The sequence below is a fragment of the Brachyistius frenatus genome, unplaced genomic scaffold (genome assembly GCF_029030835.1).
Source record: "Brachyistius frenatus isolate BFR_SWC_R1_liver_20210118 unplaced genomic scaffold, ASM2903083v1 Contig_13, whole genome shotgun sequence".
In the NCBI taxonomy this organism is placed as follows: Eukaryota; Metazoa; Chordata; class Actinopteri; family Embiotocidae; genus Brachyistius; species Brachyistius frenatus.
In genome coordinates this window covers 6,061,073-6,080,897 of record NW_027210612.1, presented here as the reverse complement: position 1 = coordinate 6,080,897, position 19,825 = coordinate 6,061,073, and the positions used below count along the sequence as shown (strand labels likewise).

Sequence of the window (19,825 nt, the reverse complement as noted above, 5' to 3'; positions counted from 1 at the left end):
GCCTTCAACTCGGTTTAGCTGATAAGACAAAACATCTCTTTGACATGATCAGTGGTTGCCAGCTTAAGCTGCTCTGCAATTTAGGGAAGATTTGCAACATGGCTTTAAACCGAGAGCAAACATGAGATACATGAGATCAAATATGTTCAATGATCCTTAAAATCCTACGAATTAACGGAAAAAGTAATACCATGCAAACCAGTCAAAACCAAAGACATCCAGCTTTTTATACAATAATGTTACTACAGTGTAAAGTGACTAAACTTCTTCTGTCTCACAGATGTGTATAAGAGTGACTATGTCGCCATAAATCACATGGCTTATCAGGGAATCACCTACAGCGGTCTTTTCTGTTAAGTAAAGTTTCAAGTATGAGTTTATTGACATTTATGTGAAGATTAAACAGCTAAAAATTAATTTGAATATGCTGCAGGATTTTTGTCGTGCCTGTCAAAAACGTAAAACAACAATCCATTTGCAGTGACTTCTCTTTTTCATTTCTTATGAGTCAAATTGAAAGCCCTTTACCAGTTCCTTTAGCCAAGGTATATGGATTGAAGAGCAATACTTACCAGAGAATTAGACAAGTGGTTAGCTAATGATTGCTGCAGTGTAGGAGAGAGCAGTCTGTTTGGACGACACTGTGTGAATGCGCGCGCGTGTGTGTGTGTGTGTGTGTGTGTGTGTGTGTGTGTGTGTGTGTGTGTGTGTGTGTGTGTGTGTGTGTGTGTGTGTGTGTGTGTGTGTGTGTGTGTGTGTGTGTGTGTGTGTGTGTGTGTGTGTATGTTTGTGTGCTGGGAGGAAAGGGGGAGCTGGTGCAATGGTGTAACCCAATCGGAGTGAGTGACAATACATAAGGGGAGGAGGGGGTTGGGGGTGGGAGGGTCTCTGACAACGTAGTCTATTCAAAGGGAAATAGAAAAGGACACACACTAAACTTAACTGGCATGAATGCAACAAAACACATACTCAAACAGAATCGCTTCCTGCTCTAAACCGACCTTTCTCTCTTTCATTTCCCCTTTAACAGCTATATCTGATGTAAACTGTTTAGTACAGGAGATATTGAGGAAAAGCTCACGCTAATTATAAAACATGTGCACAGATAAGATCTTCTTTTGATGCTGAGGTCAATGTCCCGACCATAAATTTATTGCAACACCCCTGGAGGACAGTGCTTCACAAAACAAAGCAAATTTCACAACATTCAGTTCTGAGTCAATGCTGCAAAATGACAAAATACCGTCCACTCACCGCAGTCCATGACCGAAGTAGCCAATCCCATTTGCCTGATTTTTTTGAAGGGTTTTTAGGGTTTCAAATCACCCTTCCAAACTTGAACAGATTTACCAAATATACTTTTCTAATTTGACTCCAACAGGAAAATCCTCAAAATCCACAGAGCAATATGCATGGCATAATACAGAAAGAATCTCTAACTACACGTTAAGAGAGGTGGAAAACAAAGTCTTCCCTCTTCGGCTGGTGAAGACGCTGCCAGATAATCCATCCAGATGTGGTGAGAGATTTGAGGACGCCTCAGTCTGCTCCAATGTTTGTTTATGGTTAACCTCCCCCCCCACTCCTTCTGACTTCACTAAACCAGCCTGGCATAGACTAATTTTGCATCACCGAGCTGTTCCACTATTGGTGGAGCCTCTAATCCTGTTACTCTGACTACCCGCTACCAGTTGACGGGATCCCCCCGGTCTAACGGTCACTATACACAACACATATTGTATGCAAACACACATACATACAGGCTCTGAAAAAAGCCTTTGTGTACACTTTGGATGCACATTGTTACGAATGCAAACACACAGTCGTGCTGGGCATCACCACTTCAACAGAGATACAGCAAATAAACCAAGCCAGAGAGCATTTAGACGATTAAGCTATTATTTCACTACCAAGATAAAATACTCTGCACGGCATGAATCAGCTAAGAATAGCATATTTTATCTGCGGGTTATCAAGTACCATATTGTTTGTTTATAGTGTTACAATAGGTTTAAAACTGTATACCTACTATACAATACAACATTTTCATTTTTTTCTTTTTGCTGAAAATATATATAAAAAAAATATAGAACAATTTGAAACATTACACATTTTCAAACTATTGTAAATATGGCCAAAATATGAAATGTGCTATTTGTAGTGATACAGATTTAAATAATAAAATTACAAACTTGAGTTTAACATACAATTCTGTATAAATCCTGTAAGTAATCATATAAATAAGCCAAAATACACACATATTTTACAAACCAAAACTAAACCCAAAACCAAGAGTACATAAAGTTCCCTTTATGAACTGAAAATCAACAGATTTTCTTTCAATCTTACAGAACCCGTGTTATGGGAATAGGGTACTGTCATTGCACATATACAGTACACTGCTATGTCTATCACTTTCTATACTATACATGTAGGTGACAGTGGAAAGGAGATGGTGATGTGTGTGTGATGTGAAGTCTAGAATCACTCAAAATTTCACAGCTTCCTACCTGACGTGGAGCTGTCATGTTTCTTCGAGGACGACTTGGTTTCTTGTTTGAAGGAATTCTCATCATCTGCATCCCCATCCCCCCACCATGACGGCTGGCCGTACAGGGGCGTCCCGCGAGGTAGCGCAGCAACATCCGCTGGGGCAGACGCACACGTGACACATTTCAACAATGCCTTGCAGAAAGTGCACATTTTAATGTCTGTCAAAATAAGTGTTTATTATGGACTTTACACACTGCATAAACACTACACTTTACACACTGTCTAGATAAACAGCTCACTGAATCACGCTGCCACATCGTTAACCCAGCCGCTCCTTGTATGTGTGTGTGTGTTTGTATTAATTCCTCTCTGGTCGGGTCTTGCACTGCTGACCTATTTTCAGAAGTTCAGCAAGCAGGATGGACACACATGTGAACGCTCTATCATGCTCTCTGTCTCCCTCTGTATCTCTCTCTCTCAGACATAAGCGTGTAAATCAAAGAGGGACTTTCCGTTTGCCTCTCTGGCCTCATCGGAATGAACGCTGACATGGGACAAGCATCCTGTGGTAACTGATTTTATAAACTGAGTAAAGAAGTGAGAGGAAACAGTAGGGAGAAGGAAATAACATGTAACAAAGTTCTTTGGCCTGATTTGAATCAGCATGTTGTATCTTAGACCACTGTGTCAGAGAGAGCCTCATCCAGTGTTAATTTCTTTCTACTCTTTTCTCCCTTTTTTACCTTCTTTTCCTTTAACTACCCCTTATCCTGAGCCGTGTACGTTTGATCACAGTATATCCAGCTAAGTATAGATGCTCTGTGCCAAGCTGCACGCACTAAGTAGGGCCCTTTTTATATAAAAGCTGCTGAATGTATGTTTGCCATGAGGTATAATATCTGGGTGAGGCCTGGTATTACAGCAGTAACACTGCAGGATTACATCCTCAGAACCGCAGGGAGAATGTCATTAAAACAATGAGTGGCAAATGGGGCGAGATGCAACATTGCATGTGTGTGGTTGCTTCTTTGGGTTCAAATGTGTAAATGTATGTTCGTGGCTGCAAATCTTACTGTATTTTAAGAAAGTAGAACTGGCATATGGGTTTGCACTATGCAGGCACTCTGACCTTGTTAATGCTTAATCTGTGCAGAAATTCAAGCCCCATGTGGCCTTGTTTCAACATCTGGAGATTAACCAGGACCCCTGCTAGTACCCCAGCATGTCCACTGATGATAATTATTAGGGACACCCTCAGTCCTAAACTGCCTTTATGATAGATCAGAGTGACAGCATGCTAGTGTGTTGGTTAAAGCCTTTTTCCTGGTGGCCCGGTCCACCCCCTGCTGGCCTGAGATAAAACCCCACCACACTTATTTCCCAATATTTGTTAGAAAAACATTTTCTTCGAGGAGAAATCCACCATAAAATGCTTTAACAGATCAAACAAAAACACATGATGGTATGTAACTGTTGAGATACAATTCTGTGTGTTGCACAAATGTAGACCGTGACATGCCTCCACCTTTAGTACAGTATATAAATACCGGACAGAGAGGTCTGCTCTCTTAAGCTTAGAATTTGGTTTGAGACTGTGGCATTATATCAACAGTATTTAGACAACTTATGTATATTTTGAAGAAATATCACTCTCACCTCCTATCCTCTCCTCTGCTTTGTGAGTGTCCACAGGTTTAGCTGATGGCTCTTTGGAAGAAGTGACCCCATCTGTTGCTTTGCTCTCCGCTGGCTTCATGGCGCCGCCACCGGAGGACTTGAGTGTCTTTGTTGGGGTCTTAGCGGGAGATTTGCTTGAGGTTGTGGTGGTAGTGGTTTCACCATTGGACGGCTTCTTGCTGAGCTGGAGACCACTGGTGAACTTTTCATGCTAAAGGAAGATGAAGAAATGAGAAAAAAAATTGAGTACAGACGTAAGTAGTGAAATAGAACTGTGTATCATGTTGAATGTTGATATTAGATGGGGCGCAGGTTGTGTGTTCTTACCTTTAGAGCTTCCTCAGGCACAGTGAGCTCTCCTCTCACCACCGTGAACAGGTTGGTATGTGAGATAGACAAGTTAAGGAAATACTGGCCACAAAAGCACAACAATGACAATTAACACACAGAAATAGTTAAAACACTTTACTACAACAAGCTGTGAATTCTATAATTGATGTAATACACAATAAAAAAAAACGTGGCATCCTGGTATGAATTAAAATAGTTAATCAACATGTTTTTGAAATAATGAACTGCTGGTGAATGTGTGAGGAGATTAAAAGATCAGGGAAGTGAAAGGATATCATATCCAAACCTCAACTTGTCCTCCAACTTCAGAGTGATGTACATCTGCTCTTGAATGCGGACATCATTCACAAAGGTCTGCAGAGGTAAGACAAAAAAAACAACAACCAAATGAAATAAAATGACACAATAAACAGTTACATTACCATAAAATAAACACAAATCCGACAACAGTTTCTGTGTAAAAGTGAACAGTTAAAATTTTTACTTTTAACAAGACATTAAGACATTGAGACATTTTGGAAAGTAAAAGAAGATAACAACCCAAAGCAGCATGTGTTTAAGTTGGTCCACAGTTGGGACATAAACTACAGAGGAATAAGGGCTTCCCCTGACAATTATTTTCAATTAAACAATGAATGTTTTGTCTATAAAATTGTCAGCGCATAGAGGACAAATGATCATTGTAATTTCCGAGAGCTCACAACAATAACTTGTTTTCTCCTTCCAAACAGCAAAATCTAAACATGTTCAGTTCACTAATATTCAGCAAAGGACAAAGACAAACAGCACATCCTTACAAACATCCCTGAAAACAGGGATCTGTTTTGTTTACAGTTTTAGTTCCCATCTCCCTCTCCTTCTCCCACAACCATTCCTCCCTTCTACTATGCAGCTCTGAGCTGGATCAGGTTTCACTGAACTGCAAATGAAATTCTATCACACTTGCACTGCTGTTGTAATAAAACATTCCTGTCTTCTCTCTAGTGAGATGAAATCACAACAACCTCACAAAGCTGCAGTAAAATGGCTTCGGTAAGAGAGCAAATGGTGACACTGTCCACGCACAGCTTTTCACTCACTACTGTGAGTACTATAAAAACCCACTGACTCAGCAGGAGAAAACTTCCTCTGAATCCAGCCAAAGAAGCTGTGTGGATAATGACACAGCAGGAAGTGGCTCTGACTCCAACTTCCTGTCTGAGAGCTTCAGAGGATGTGAGGGGCACTGCGCATATGTGTCTAATCTGGCGGGCTGTGACTGAGTGCTAATCACTGCACATGACTAACGCCATGTGGTAATGGTAACCGGGTTTTACTGAGCAAGAATGTCAGAGAGAGAAGTCGAGGGTGTACAGAGAAATACAAAGTTTAAATGTTTCTCAAGGTTATCATACAAAATTACCTTTATAAATGGCACAAAAATGTTTGTTGTTTTAATGAAGTATATATGAACGTTTTGATATCAATTCTCTCAACCAGCTAAATCTACTTCAGCTTCAGTATCAGTGTACTACAGTTCCCCAAATGACTTTTAACAGTCGAGTTTTTCCGCACACTTCTCATATCTACAAAAAACCCACAATACCTACAACATATTTGACAACATGCCTATTAAAATGTCACAATATCTTTTGTGATTATCAGCTGATTTTACTTTAATGAAGACGATTAAATCCTCCCAAACATTGGGTTAATACAATTCACCACGCTCCCCTTTCTTTGCCTCTTCTACAAAGGCTTTCTTCCAGCCTGAATCTGGAGTTTTACAATCTGTACTCATGTAAAAACACCTTACACAAGAGAAAACATCAATAGCTTTAATTAAGTTGTCGTCTGGCCATAAACCCTTCAGGAAGAGACATGTCAATCAATTAGAAAATGACAGTTAGTCCCAAGGCTGATTTTTATTGGCAGACTAACCCTTTAGTTCATATTTAGATCATTGCGTTGCCCTTAAGTAGTGATTTGCATAATTAGGGTTTAGATTAAAATCGACCTGAGTCTTGATATAAATCTTCATTAACAGAGAAATTGATTAAAAACAGGAAAATAGAGGGTCTTATTGACTCTACTTTTACCTTGTATGTCTTTTTGTTTCTGTGTATGGTTCTTCTCTATCTCTGCTGTTTTATATCCACCTCACTCTCAACCCCTTCTCCTTCAGCCGGGTAAACTCATTCTCTTATCAGTCTCCATCCAATATCCATCACGTCTCCTCTTTTCTCTCCACTATTCTCTTCTGTCCTCTCTTGTCCTTTTTATCTTTGTCCTCACCTCTCTCTGTTTTGGATATTTATGTGTGTGTACTCACCCCATTCAGGCTGCCCAGGTCCTTGACCTTGTGTTCATCGGTCCCAGTTTCATAGTTGATAACTGCATGCTGCTTATCCACGCTGCGTGACTTCAAAACAAAAGCAAACACAAACATGGAACATTAACCCAGTGGTTGCAGTCGTGAGATTAATTTGGCTATCATAACAAAGAAAATATTAGTGGTAGACTTCATCTGCATGCTGTATTATGGCTACAGTGAGAGTGAGTGCAGAACAGTAACTGTTTCTTACACAAACCATTAGAGGGCTGTATGTGACTGAGACAAACTGTGTTATGTTAAACCTTTGAGGTATTAGAAACAAATGTAAAGAATGTAACTCTGATGATAAATCCCAATGTTACTCAGTATCATATCAACATGAAGGACATCAGCAGGTATTTTAATGTCTCTGGTGCTGCTCACTTCATGGTGAAACTTTGATGCACATCTGTACGTACACACACACACACACACACACACACACACACACACACACACACACACACACACACACACACACACACACACACACACACACACACACACACACACACAGCAAGACAAAGAAGAACAGTGGACCGATGAAAGACTGGAGGTGAAGGAGCCCAACAGCTGTTCGGAGGATAAAAACTTTCCAGCAAGTACAACACAAACTTTTAAAACATATCTGGAGGAATGCAATGACACTGACGAAAAAAAAAATTGCGACAATCTCCAGACGTATGTTAGAATACACTTCAGATACAACAAAGTGACACCTTGCCCTAGAGTTGTTTGGTTTTATACTGGCATTGGCACATCCTAACTACATTTCAATTTCGTGATTGAAACGTCTGCTGCATCTGGCTTTCTAGGTGCTTTTTGTGTACGGTAAGCAATAACTCTGCAATTAGCTCATCATTTGGGAGTGGCAGCATTTCTGTTTTCAGTTTCCATTTTCTCCAATACTGACAAATGAAGTAGTTACAGTATAACTGATGGATACGAGAACGCGTACAGTAAACTTAAGTCCATTTAATAAAATCAATTAACACCGATTAAGTGCTGAGCAACAACATAACCATTTTGTCTGACTGATTAAATGTTAACTAATAATGACATGGCTGTGAAAATACAAACAAAAAATAACAAAAATCAAGTAATTTGCAAAATGCGATACAGACAAGAATCAGCTCATTGTGCTGAGGTCAGTCAATGCTGAATCTCATATTCAGTTCTCATATGACTTTCCGATAACCAAATCATTCCCTGTTTAAACAAGAAACAAACTAATGCTGCAGTAAAAATGTTAAGGCTGAAGTAAAGCCAAAGGAAGCAACGCCACAGAGCCAACTGTGGAACAGATTACTTTGGTGAGATTAGGCTCGATCAAACAGGATAGAAGGCAGCCGAGTTGCTCGCTGTAGTGCATCACACAAGAGAGAGGGGATTCATGCTGTTACACTCAGATATACTGCTGACCAACAGAATGCGTGCAGAGGAGCGGTAGAATACAGATGTGGCGAAGCTCAACATAAAGTGAGTGTCAGCAAACTAAATAAATCTGAAGGGGAAACTAACTTTTTAAAATGAGCAAGTACTGGATTTATAATAAAGTGAGCTTTTGGGGGTTAATACATATTGATAAACACAAAAAAAAAACACATACACACATTGCAGATGAATCAAAGACAGACAAATATAATGCTGCTAATTCAATTTATTTCTATCCTGAGGAAAAATATATAATAATTTCATGAGGACCATGTTCCTGTATTTACTACGCTACTTCCTTTTTTCAGTAAATTAATAAAGCAAATATCTACTCTGATCATAAGCCGTAGTTTGTAAATAGCACAACCGGAAAAAAAAACAAGCTGCTGGAGAATTCCTCAAAAGGGTTTAAAAAACTCTTACTCAGACCACTCAAGTAAATGTGTGATAATTCTCCGTCTTACATTCATTTGAAGTTTGATATTCTATAAGCGAGCGTGTGTTTGTGTTTTATTTGGTGCATGACTCAAGCAGCTTTTTACGTTGAGCCATGTGATGAGGCCTCGGCTCATTAAAGCGGTCACATGGAGGACGACTGTAAGCCAGCCTCACAAACACACACGTACAAACACAAAATGCACACAGCCAAAAAATGACTGCGATTTAGAGGATTCCCCTTATCTCTCTATCGTTCCAAAGCTATCACAAGGACAGGATTACAAGAACACACACGTACACACATACACGTACAGGAGCAGCGGACCCCCAGGTCATATTAGAGAAAGTGTTTGAAAAATGAAACACTTTTTTAGAACTTTACGGGCCTCAGTAATTGACCTCTATTAATTCTCTCTTGAAGTCTTCAAAGAAGAGGACAGGGAGGGAATTTAAGCCAGCCTGAAAACTAATAAATCTGAGCAATCAGCAGACTGAACGGGCAACGGGGTCAACTTTAGGAACAGTTCTGCTGACTGTGTAAAATGCCTTTATTAGTAACTGGTATGTTTCAGTTGAGAGTGAAAGTTATTTCTGGATCTTACAAAAAAATAAAATAAATCAGAGCACAACAGGAACATGAAGAGTGCTGCAAGTGCATTTCAACATCTACAAGTCCCCAACAGCAAGGCAAACATCTGACGAGAAAGATTGTGTGATTCGATTAATACCTCCAGAAGAGCAAGTATTGTTCAGGTCTTATGTAAGCCCATTGCTATGACGCATAGTAGTCATGTTTTTATATGTATTTATAATTTCAAATCAGATTTGTGTGGACTGTATAAGCAGCATCATTAATAAACTCCCTGTCTCAGTAGATTCAAATCAACAGCACAACAGTGATGGACTTGAAAATGAAAATGATAATAGGGGAAATGGTTTTTACATTTTAAAAACTAAACTCCTGTTAAATTCAACCCATTAATAGGTTATATTTTACACATCTCTGAAGTTTGAATTTGAAATTATAAATGTGGACTAACACCACCAGTGGAACTGAACAGTATCTACAAGACTTTTTTAATTTAGCTAATAATAGTTTTATAAATCAAAAACACAAGTTCATTGTGTTGTGCAGAATTCAAAAGTAGACAGACATGTATGAGTGAAATACAGTTGAGAGTACAGACTAAAAGAAACTGCTAAAACCTTCCAGCACGGGAAGAATGGCTAAGTATCAGTAAGACTTCTGAATGTGTTTTTCACAATCAGACTTTCAGACAGCAATAACAACTTCACTCAAAATATAATGACATAACCAAGAGTGCTGCAGTCTATCCACAACAACTGAGTAAGTCAGATCAGATCCAACTCAAGAGGTATTTGCCCCACTTTCTAAAAATAGTGCAGGGACCAGAGGTACACATGAGCATACACGTGGATAATCTGGATGTATGCACAGCTGCACAGGCACCACCTCAGTACACACAAACAAACACACACACACACACACACACACACACACACACACACACACACACACACACACACACACACACACACACACACACACACACACACACACACACACACACACACACACACACACACACACACACACACACACACACTAACATATAGGCATTAGGTATAAACATTTTCTGCTAATGCAAGAGCAACAGGATGAGCAAAAAAGGAGACACTTTGTAGCATCTTTTACTGCAGTTATCTTATAAATTTATGAAGCAGTGTGAAGTCAGCAGCTTATTTATGTGGCTGAGTAGGATTCCTAAGTAAGTGCCACGCTCTATGAGTTCACCAGTTATCATATTATCTTGACAGTTATGTTTAACTCGCTAACACTCAACACTACACATTTTGTCTTTGTCTGATAAAGAAGAAAATATGTGTGAAAATGAGATAAAGTAATAATCCAATCAACAAATCCTCACTTGTAGCATGAGCTCGCAGTCATCCCGGCCGACGAAGATCATTTCCCGGGGGAGCCGGTGGCGAGTCCCCCCGCTGCTCACCAGGAACCAGGAGGTTACACTCATCTCTGCACCCTGCTCCTGCCTCTCGTACACACCTTCTGGGATGGAATAAAAAAGCACAAATTGCAGTAATCTGTAAATCAATCAACACAGTCGCCATTTAGCTGCAGTGGATCCTATAACAGGCACATTTTCCCTTATACTATGTTATAAACGTCAATATAGTCACTCATAAAATAAAACCTATATATAACAGTTGTCAGTCAACAGTCTAGGTAAATCACCTAATAAAATAACACCCACCAAAATTCAGGAATAGTGATTTGGAAAACAGGATGCAGTACAAACAAGAGCATGAGTACTTGTTTTCTTTACACCCACGGTGCTCTTCAAAATAAACAGACTGTGACAACGAGATTTAAATTCAGACTTATCTGGTTACGGCAAGAAAACAGTGAATTACAAAAGCTGTCAATTTCAAGTTATGCAGACGCCTCAAGGAAGTTGCTTTAAATATTAGAAGATAAACTGAATGAACTATTTTCTACTACACACCTCTGGTCCAGGTAGCTCACTGTTGATAGACCACTGGCAGCACAACACAGCTAGGCCATCCTGAAAAAGATGAAGAAAGAATACGTTGTTTTTTTTCTTTTGTCATTTACTCTCACAGAGGCAGGCGAGCACAGTAGATTTGCTTCTTTTGTATCATGATATAATTAGACATATGAAAGAAAATATGACGGAGAAGACCGCAGAATCACAGGCAAAATGTAAACCCTGGTCGAGAACACTGAATCAAAACACGCCCTCTTGCTTCATTGTATTTTGCTGGTAGGGGGAATGAGGTTGAGTGGGCGGTCGTTGCAATGTGATGCCTCCGTCTACGTCTGGAAATGAACACCACGCTAGCCAGTAAGAAGCATCCTCTCTTTCTCTCTGCCTGCCCTGATCATTGCCAGATGTTAGAGGAGGAAGTGATGTAGGAATGTTGGCTGGCCTACCCATCAGGACATTTATTTTCCCTCCTGCCTGCTGTCCTCCCCTCGTGCTCCTTCAGATGAGCTGGAAAGGAGGTCAAAGCTAGCCACTCTGACTTTGTAACTGCCCAGGCCTAAAAGAACAACATGAAGCAGGACTAACTGTGGGAAGCTGAAGTGTCTGCCTGTGTTTGAACTGACTGGCTATGTAGCCTGCAAGAAGTTTGGTTTATTAACTGGTGGAGTGGCTGTTGCTCTTAAACTGAGCAACTGGGTGTAAAATATTGCAGCCAAAAGTACTTTTGCATAATTGAATTTTCCCACTGTCATAACACATCAACAAAACTCTCTCAGAGTAAAGTGGCGCTGTTATGAAATCCAATTTAAAAGATTTCTGCATTTGGTTACACCTTAATGTTTACATTTATATGAGACCATTTTAATACTTCTCATAATTATTTATTTCCAAATTAAACTTAGGTTTCAAAGCTTTTCATGGTAATTTGAAGTGACACTAAATTTATAGGAGCTCTCTGTTGTGTGTAGAAAGTGCCAAGAAAAAAGCCCATCAGAGTGGGAATTAAAGATTATTGAGCTAAGCTCTTGCTCACTTGACCCTTTAAGTACTTAGTATACCAACTCAATAATCCTTTGGTAAAATTTTAATCAACTGCACACCTCGGTTCTTCGCATGACGCTGTTGGGAACGGGACGGTATCAGCCGCTGTCTCTGGTGTAGCACGGATCAGCTTTTCATCCGAGTAACCGCTCAGAGTATATGACAACTTTACATGCTGTGTGACAGATTTAATGAGGACATTTTAGAAAGTTGTTTGAGGTACTTTTATATGAGTAATCTGCTGCAACATGCTGCTACACACAGGCCCTTTTCAACATACTTTTATAACATTATTGCCTTTACAGTGTCAGCTAGTGAAGAGCAACAGAAAATGTGTCACTGACAAGATATTGTGTGCCCACAATTAACAAAATCAAGCACATTCTGATGAGAATAAAAAGAATACCGTCTTATGAGAGGACAAAGTTAGAGCTATGTCAAATGAACCACCCCCCTTAACAATACCCTGAACATAAAATTCATGCTAATCTTAAATTAATCAAAATTTCCCCACATTAATCATAACCATGCCTCCACCGACAGATAACTGTCACAATATTATAACTTCATCGGGGGAGAGGGACACTACAGATGGGAAAACAATGCGAGATTTGACTTCCCTTAATCCAATAAAACCAACAATGTCCAGATTCCAACCCAGGACGCCATGCTCACGTGAAACACACGCTTTGCTTGGTCAACAGGTGACATCATAGAGAGTCCCAAACCATGCAACAACACAGTGGGGACAGATTATTGTGTCTGGATGCTGTACTGGAACAACACACTATGTAACAGTGTATAGTGTAACAGCATTGTTATTACACTATAATCATGGGTGGTTTCCTTCCTGAGTGCAACCAAAGCATTAGAGAGCTCACAGTCATTGCAGAATGCAAGGTTAACGAGAATGTGGTTGAGGAGCCGGAGTACGATGCATACCAGCCTTTATGGTGCCATTAAAAAAAAGTTTCACTACCACATATTAAAAGATGTGGCACAGATGGAGGAATGCAGCGGTAGGTCTGATGGAGGAAATACTGTCTGCTTTGCATGTGCTCCTTACAAATCTCAATATCAAAGGCTCACTTCATCCAAATGACCAAAATAACATATTTAGAAGAATTAGAAAATGCGACAGCAAGCATTTTCCAAAGTAGGTGAGGAAACTAAATAGATTCATATTTTGGACCGCTAGTCAGAAACTGAATTGTGCAGGAAAATATGAGGAAAAGTATTTTCTCTGTTCTTTTATTTGGGCTTACCCAAATCATTTTGCTCTTTCTGACTGACATTCATCGAGCATGAATGCTATTTCTTATAACTTTCACAGACCTATAGCAACAAAGGCTACATTTTGAGATCTGAAACACAACGCAAGAAGAGATGCAAAAATGCCTGCTTCTAGACTACATTAGTTATTTTCATTATTTTTATATTTGCAAAACCCCATGATTGAGGTCATGGATCTCATTTCCATTCCACTCTTTCAGCAACATTCTTCTAATAAGGAGAAATAGTGACCTCATGGTTTTGGCAGGAAATTCCCAACCCCCGGCCCTGCACTTACTATCTCACACACACTCAAACACACACATACACACACACACACACACACACACACACACACACACACACACACACACACACACACACACACACACACACACACACACACACACACACACACACACACGCACACACAGAAATGAGGAGTGAAAGAGCAGGATTATTCCAAGATGACTGTGAATTCTTTGTATGGAGATGGCTGTGGAGAGACTAGAAGTATGCAAACCACTTTTTCTTGTGGACACTCATCTTTGAGTCCACAGCAAGCATGTAGTTTACACTAATTTTGGACTGTCTGACATGAATCAAAAACATGTGTCATCTAGAGTGAGGCCGCTCATTCACAGTTCAAAGGAAATGAATCACAATGTCATGAGGAAAATCATCTTCAAAACTAACAAAGGGAGCAGATTTGAAGCAAATGAGTATAAGCACTGCTATTATTATTCATTATATAATGAGATGTTCAGAAATTAGAAATAAGCAGGGTGATTATGAAGCAGAGTGGGATAATAAGATTTATCAGCTGTGACTAATCGCTCTTGCAGCTATATTTCCGTTGTCCAGCCGTCTGTCTTTTCAGCAATTCAAATCACTTCCCTCCACTCTGAACCAGCCAATCACAAACACGGGCTAATGGACAGGCAGTGATGTCATGCGGGCGCCAGTTTATTTACTGTCATCGGCCAATATGTTTGTGCTGCACCACACGACCGCTGCTCTCCACGTAGCATCTGGCGGGAGTGTGTATGCCAGGATGATGCAACAGCTGGGTAGCCGTCACAAGTACTCATCTGCTTTTTCTCTCTAACCTTCCAGACGTCACATCACCACCACAACCCTGGAGACTGACTCACACCCCATCTCACACCTTGACAGCCGACACACACGTGCTAATCAAATCAGAGAGCGAGAGAGACAGTAGGAAGAGAGAAGCAGTGAGAAAGGGATGGACAGGCACAGAGAGACAACTCATTCAGTGGGCACACTCATTTCTACACAGTCTTATGATGAGAGCCAAACTTAGCCCGAGCAAGGGCGTGGTTGTCTGCCCACATTTTAAAACCTAAGTGCAGATACATTGAAACTACAGTAACTGCAGTAGATGCCAGCTTTACAAACCTCAAGTCCAAACCATTGGATATTATATGTGCACTGATAGATATTGTCATATTTTCCTACTCACTGTTTGATATCGCTAACAGTGATTAAATTGAAAAGCTTTCAGACTTTCCATGTCTGGTTGGTCTTTCCCAGGAGAAATCTTCCGGTAGACAGGAGGTAATGCATTTAATGTTTACAGCAGCAGCAAAAGCAAATTGTTGTGATATAAATAGCACTCAGTAGTAGATTACCTCAACCCGATAGCCCCCTTTACTAAATAGACAAAAAAAAAAACCAGTAACTCTGACTCATTGCAAGGTGATTTGTCAGAAGTATGAATATTGCAATCAACATAACAATAGAATTAGCTGATCAACAGAAATAAATTGCCAATTATTTTGAAAATCAAATAATTTAAGGAATATTTTAAACAAATGCCGAAATTCTCTTATACTATATCTTTAGTTCTCCATTATAATAAATGTAATATCTTTTGGTTTAGCTAGAGAGCACCTTGGGAGAATAACAAGTAAAAGAAAAGTATATCGATGGACAAGACTAATGGCGAAGCAAAAGCCTATTCTCTCAGTAATATGGATATATGGTCAGTAGTTGCTTTCGGATCGAAGTCAATAAACAGAAGGCGAGGTACAATGAGTCAGTCTTGCAGGCTTACAGATGCTTTGGGTGCAGCAGGGAATCCCACAGACCCTGAGGGGTGCAAAGAACAAACTAGGAAACATCTCAAAGACGAGACAGTAACCTCTGGACAGACAGACAAAGGCTTTTCTGGTGCCCAACGGCTGAGTCTCCTGTAGACTTACAGACATGAAAGTGTACAGTACAGGAGCTATACAATCTATTGTTCCTCTTCAAAGAAGACCAAAAGAGTACAGGCTATTTCTCCGATACACATAAAAAATATACCAGACACAAGACACACTTTTGTCTGTATTATGAGCTATAATTTGTTGTTCTCGGGACAGTGAACTTAATATTATTTTTTTTTAAATCGTACTTTATCAAATGGAAGCTCTGTGGTTTTATAGCACTCACAGTTTATATTGTGTTACATTCTCTGACACGCAACTATAATGACACTTAAAGGTCTTATAATGTTGCATTCTAGAAACTGATTGTGCATACAGTACATGTGCACGATGCTAAGTCCACACATGTTTGTAACTTACTTCATGTGTAATATGTGTGAAGAATGAGCATATCTGCTTCAAAGTCAAAACACTGAACTCCTGCATGACAAGTAAACATATCTCTTCGGGGCAACCAGCGAATCACAAAAGTTTGGTTTGACAGTCGTTAAATTATACAGTACAGCTGAAATATACTTCTTCTAAACTAAGAGTGCATCTTGGAGCATGCCATGGGACTCCAGGGATGACAGTCTCTAAGAGTTTGATTCCTTTCGACATCTGAAATAAGTCAGCCTACTTTATCTTCTCTTCATGAATGAAAAATAACCAGCAAAGAGCAAAACAATGAGTAGCCATATTTTGTTAAAGAGAACCTCCCTTTGACTTCAACAAAAGAATCTTGGCTAAACCTTTTCCTTGTCAAGTCAGCCAAACTTATTCTACATCCATCTACACGATAATCATGTCTGTAGTTTGACAGTGTGTATCCCAGCCTTGGATGTTCCTCCAGCTTCCAAACACTCTCAGAAAGGGAGAGCCAAGAATCCACTCTGATATATAGACACACACACACACTGACAGTGATTAACTGCATCATTTGACATTAATTCTCTAACTCCGACAACAACAACAATATGATATGCGTCAGATAAAGAAAGAACGACACTTGGAAGGTTTTCTCATTGTTTGACTGAAGTGGGTCAGGCTTCAATCGTTTTTGTGAGACAGGATCTTGTAGGAGTGAGACTAAAGTTTCTACATTTAAACTTAAAAATATAAAAAGGTAAAAAGGGAAGAAAATCCTTTATGCTACAAAACTACGCCTTTTGAATAGATTATAATTTATGCAGCTAGATAAAGGCTATAGAACAACATTAATCAATTAAGACAGGATCACAGCACCATGGAGGAAGATAATAAATCATTACGGTGTCAGTGTAATACCTGAAGTCTGCAGAAACTGTGTGTGGGTGTGCATGTGTGTCTATAGCATTATGAGCATTAATGTGGCTTTTAAATGCACCACGTGGGTAAAAGAAACTGTCCCATGCAGCAGAAAAGGCCATGTGGTGGAGAAAAGCGGCCACACGCATCACATGAGCAGTTGGCGAGAGGAACAAACAAGCAAACACCTCCATTGAGCCTTCATCTGTCCTGCCTGCTTCATTGTTGTCACCAAACACACCTCTGGCCTAAAGACATAAACCCATCACATGCTCGGTGACCCCCGCGTTCAGCGTGACCCACAGACCTAAATATGGAAATTTACACTAGACAGATGTTGACGACTCTGCAGCATTACGGTTAAAAACATAGCCTGCCCTTCAGCACTACGTGAGAGAGTAAAGTTCTTCTTCATGTGGCATCTAAGAAGCAGCTCTCTGAACAAGCTCTCATACTGATGAAGAGATAATAAAGAAATAGATTATTAATAATCCAAGAGAATTAATGAGGCACACGCCCTGCAGCATAGTCTTTTTCAGTGCATGTGATTCATCCTCTGAAGCATGAACGGTACATTTTTCAGAAAAATACACTGAAATACTGGCAGCTTTCTTAATGGGGAATAGGAGCAAAATAATATATAACATAAATGAATGTGCAAACTGTAATTATACATGAAAATGTTAGTGAAGTAAATATTATTCTTTAGCTGAAACTTCTAGTTAATGAACAGATTAGTCATTTAGACGCAATATAAAAACAATGCATTTTTAGAAAGAGACTTGATATATGAGACTAATGGGGTGGTGGTGGTGGTGGTGATGGTGGGGGGGGGGGTAAACTCTTTTCCGGCAAACCAAATTACATTTACACTGGGTCAATACATTCACTCTCACATAAATTCTCGAGTAAGATTGTGATATGGGTATACATTTGTTCTGATGAAGGCTCTTATGGCGCCGCATGGCCCCTGCTGTGCAGGTAATGACTGACCCCCAGCCCTTTAATAGGAACATTAGTATTTGGCCAACTCCGCCACGTTATTATGGCACCAACATTTTCAGCAACAGCAACAGCCTCAGCAGCTGACAAAAATAGTGAACTCTCTCACACTGAAATCTGCACTGGCACATAGGAGGGGAAAAAACAACAACATAAAAGTTAGTATAACAGGGCAATCAGAGGCCGGCAGAGGGAGAGATGGGAAGGGAAACTGCCCAAATACAAGATCAATATCTACGGTGGAAAGAAGCACAAAAAAGAGGAAACTCAGAGGGGAGTGTGTCACACCCCAAAACAGATGTAAATGTCACCGTTTTATTTTTCATTTTGAGAGGTTTAATGCCAGAAAAACTGAGACGCCCTCAATGTTCCATAACAAGGGAGAGGCTGATGATGATGTATATAAATTGCTCTGAGCTTTTTTTTTTTGCCTTGTTTTCTGCTCTGCTGTCGCTCCCAATTTTTTTCCACTGGCTTTTCTATTCACCTCCCTTGTTTCTCTCTCTGACTCTGCACACAGGCAGGAGCGTCACCAGGCAGGCAAAGCTATCTGACTTTCAAAACCCTTTTAACGTTTCTACTCCAGCAGATTACAGAACTGAGATTCACTGCTATTTTTAGACGTGGAGTCCCTGCTACAGCAACAACAACTTTTAAAAACATCTTGACTGAAAAGATTCATATTTGAATATGAAGTTCCAGGCTAGGTTGTTTTCAGTCACAAATAACACTCCCGGACCACTGAAGTAAAATGAACTCACTTCCTAAACTTCCTACTATACACAATGGCCGTGGGCCGGCCGGACAACAGTCCCCAACACAGAAAATATTATTGAAGGAAACCTTTACTATGTGAGTACATATTGCTCTTCGGCCTGCAGGTTGCCACCAGAATTAGGACGATGAACTCAGAACAGATGGGACAGCGAGTTGCAGAGGATGAAAAAGCGGGATTTCACCTGGTCTGTTTATTTGTAATAGCACTGACAGCCAGGTGCCAAAAAAACTCCAATATAAAAATAGAGTGTACTATTTTGGTTTATATGCAAGGTTTACTGTATTATCATCTGCTGTCCTAACTGTGTGTAGGCAGGCTGACCATGAGGCAGCCCAGCCCGGGCATTGCTGCTGCTGCTTCCTTCCCGAGAGTGCAGCAACAGTCCTGTGACACTGACACAGTTTTTTTTTATTTTTTTTTTAAATGCAACCGCCTGTAGAGCCAACGAGCCTGCTGGCAACCACATTTGCAGAGAGGACAGGAAGAAGGCGGAAAGTTGCAGTGAAGGAGAAAAGGCAAAGGAAAGGAATGGAAAAAAGCAAATCTGGACCGGATGGTATCATCTGCACATTCTATGGCTCAAACCCAAAACAATTTGAATTCTTACAGCTGAGGGAGGAGACTAACAAGACTCACTGATGTGTAGCATATACAGTAGCTCCCCAAGAACACATGAGTCCAGTCTGTAGACAGATAATTAATTGTCTTATAAACCCAAACCAGGAATGTAAGGAGTTTTCAATGGTAGCTTTGAACCCGTAGGGCGCATAATAAAGATGGATAAATATAATCAAAGTGCTGCTACCTCCGCTGCTATTAATAGAAGTCTCTTCTCCAAACGTTTGAGTAGTTGTGTAACTGTATTTGTTATACATCATTTGGACTAAATTTAGTCTAAAGCCTCACAATTAAACAATAATTACACATGTTTACATCTTGC

General features: G+C 40.0%; 1 protein-coding gene across 10 annotated transcripts in view; it reads right to left on the bottom strand.

The window, feature by feature from the left end:
* cep170aa (centrosomal protein 170Aa) overlaps positions 1-19,825 on the bottom strand; it is a 39,712-nt gene that overhangs the window by 18,718 nt on the left and 1,169 nt on the right. For 9 of the 10 annotated variants that reach the window (XM_069692929.1, XM_069692934.1, XM_069692931.1 and 6 more), the window contains exons 2-8: positions 11,293-11,352; positions 10,696-10,835; positions 6,833-6,922; positions 4,797-4,875; positions 4,498-4,556; positions 4,150-4,381; positions 2,511-2,648 (exon numbers count right to left, since the gene is read on the bottom strand). In XM_069692929.1, coding sequence (XP_069549030.1) covers positions 2,511-2,648; positions 4,150-4,381; positions 4,498-4,556; positions 4,797-4,875; positions 6,833-6,922; positions 10,696-10,800 — 703 coding nt within the window. In that variant the 5' untranslated portion in view covers positions 10,801-10,835; positions 11,293-11,352. The remainder of the gene's footprint in view (positions 1-2,510; positions 2,649-4,149; positions 4,382-4,497; positions 4,557-4,796; positions 4,876-6,832; positions 6,923-10,695; positions 10,836-11,292; positions 11,353-19,825) is intronic. The other variant, XM_069692930.1, reaches the window with a different exon arrangement.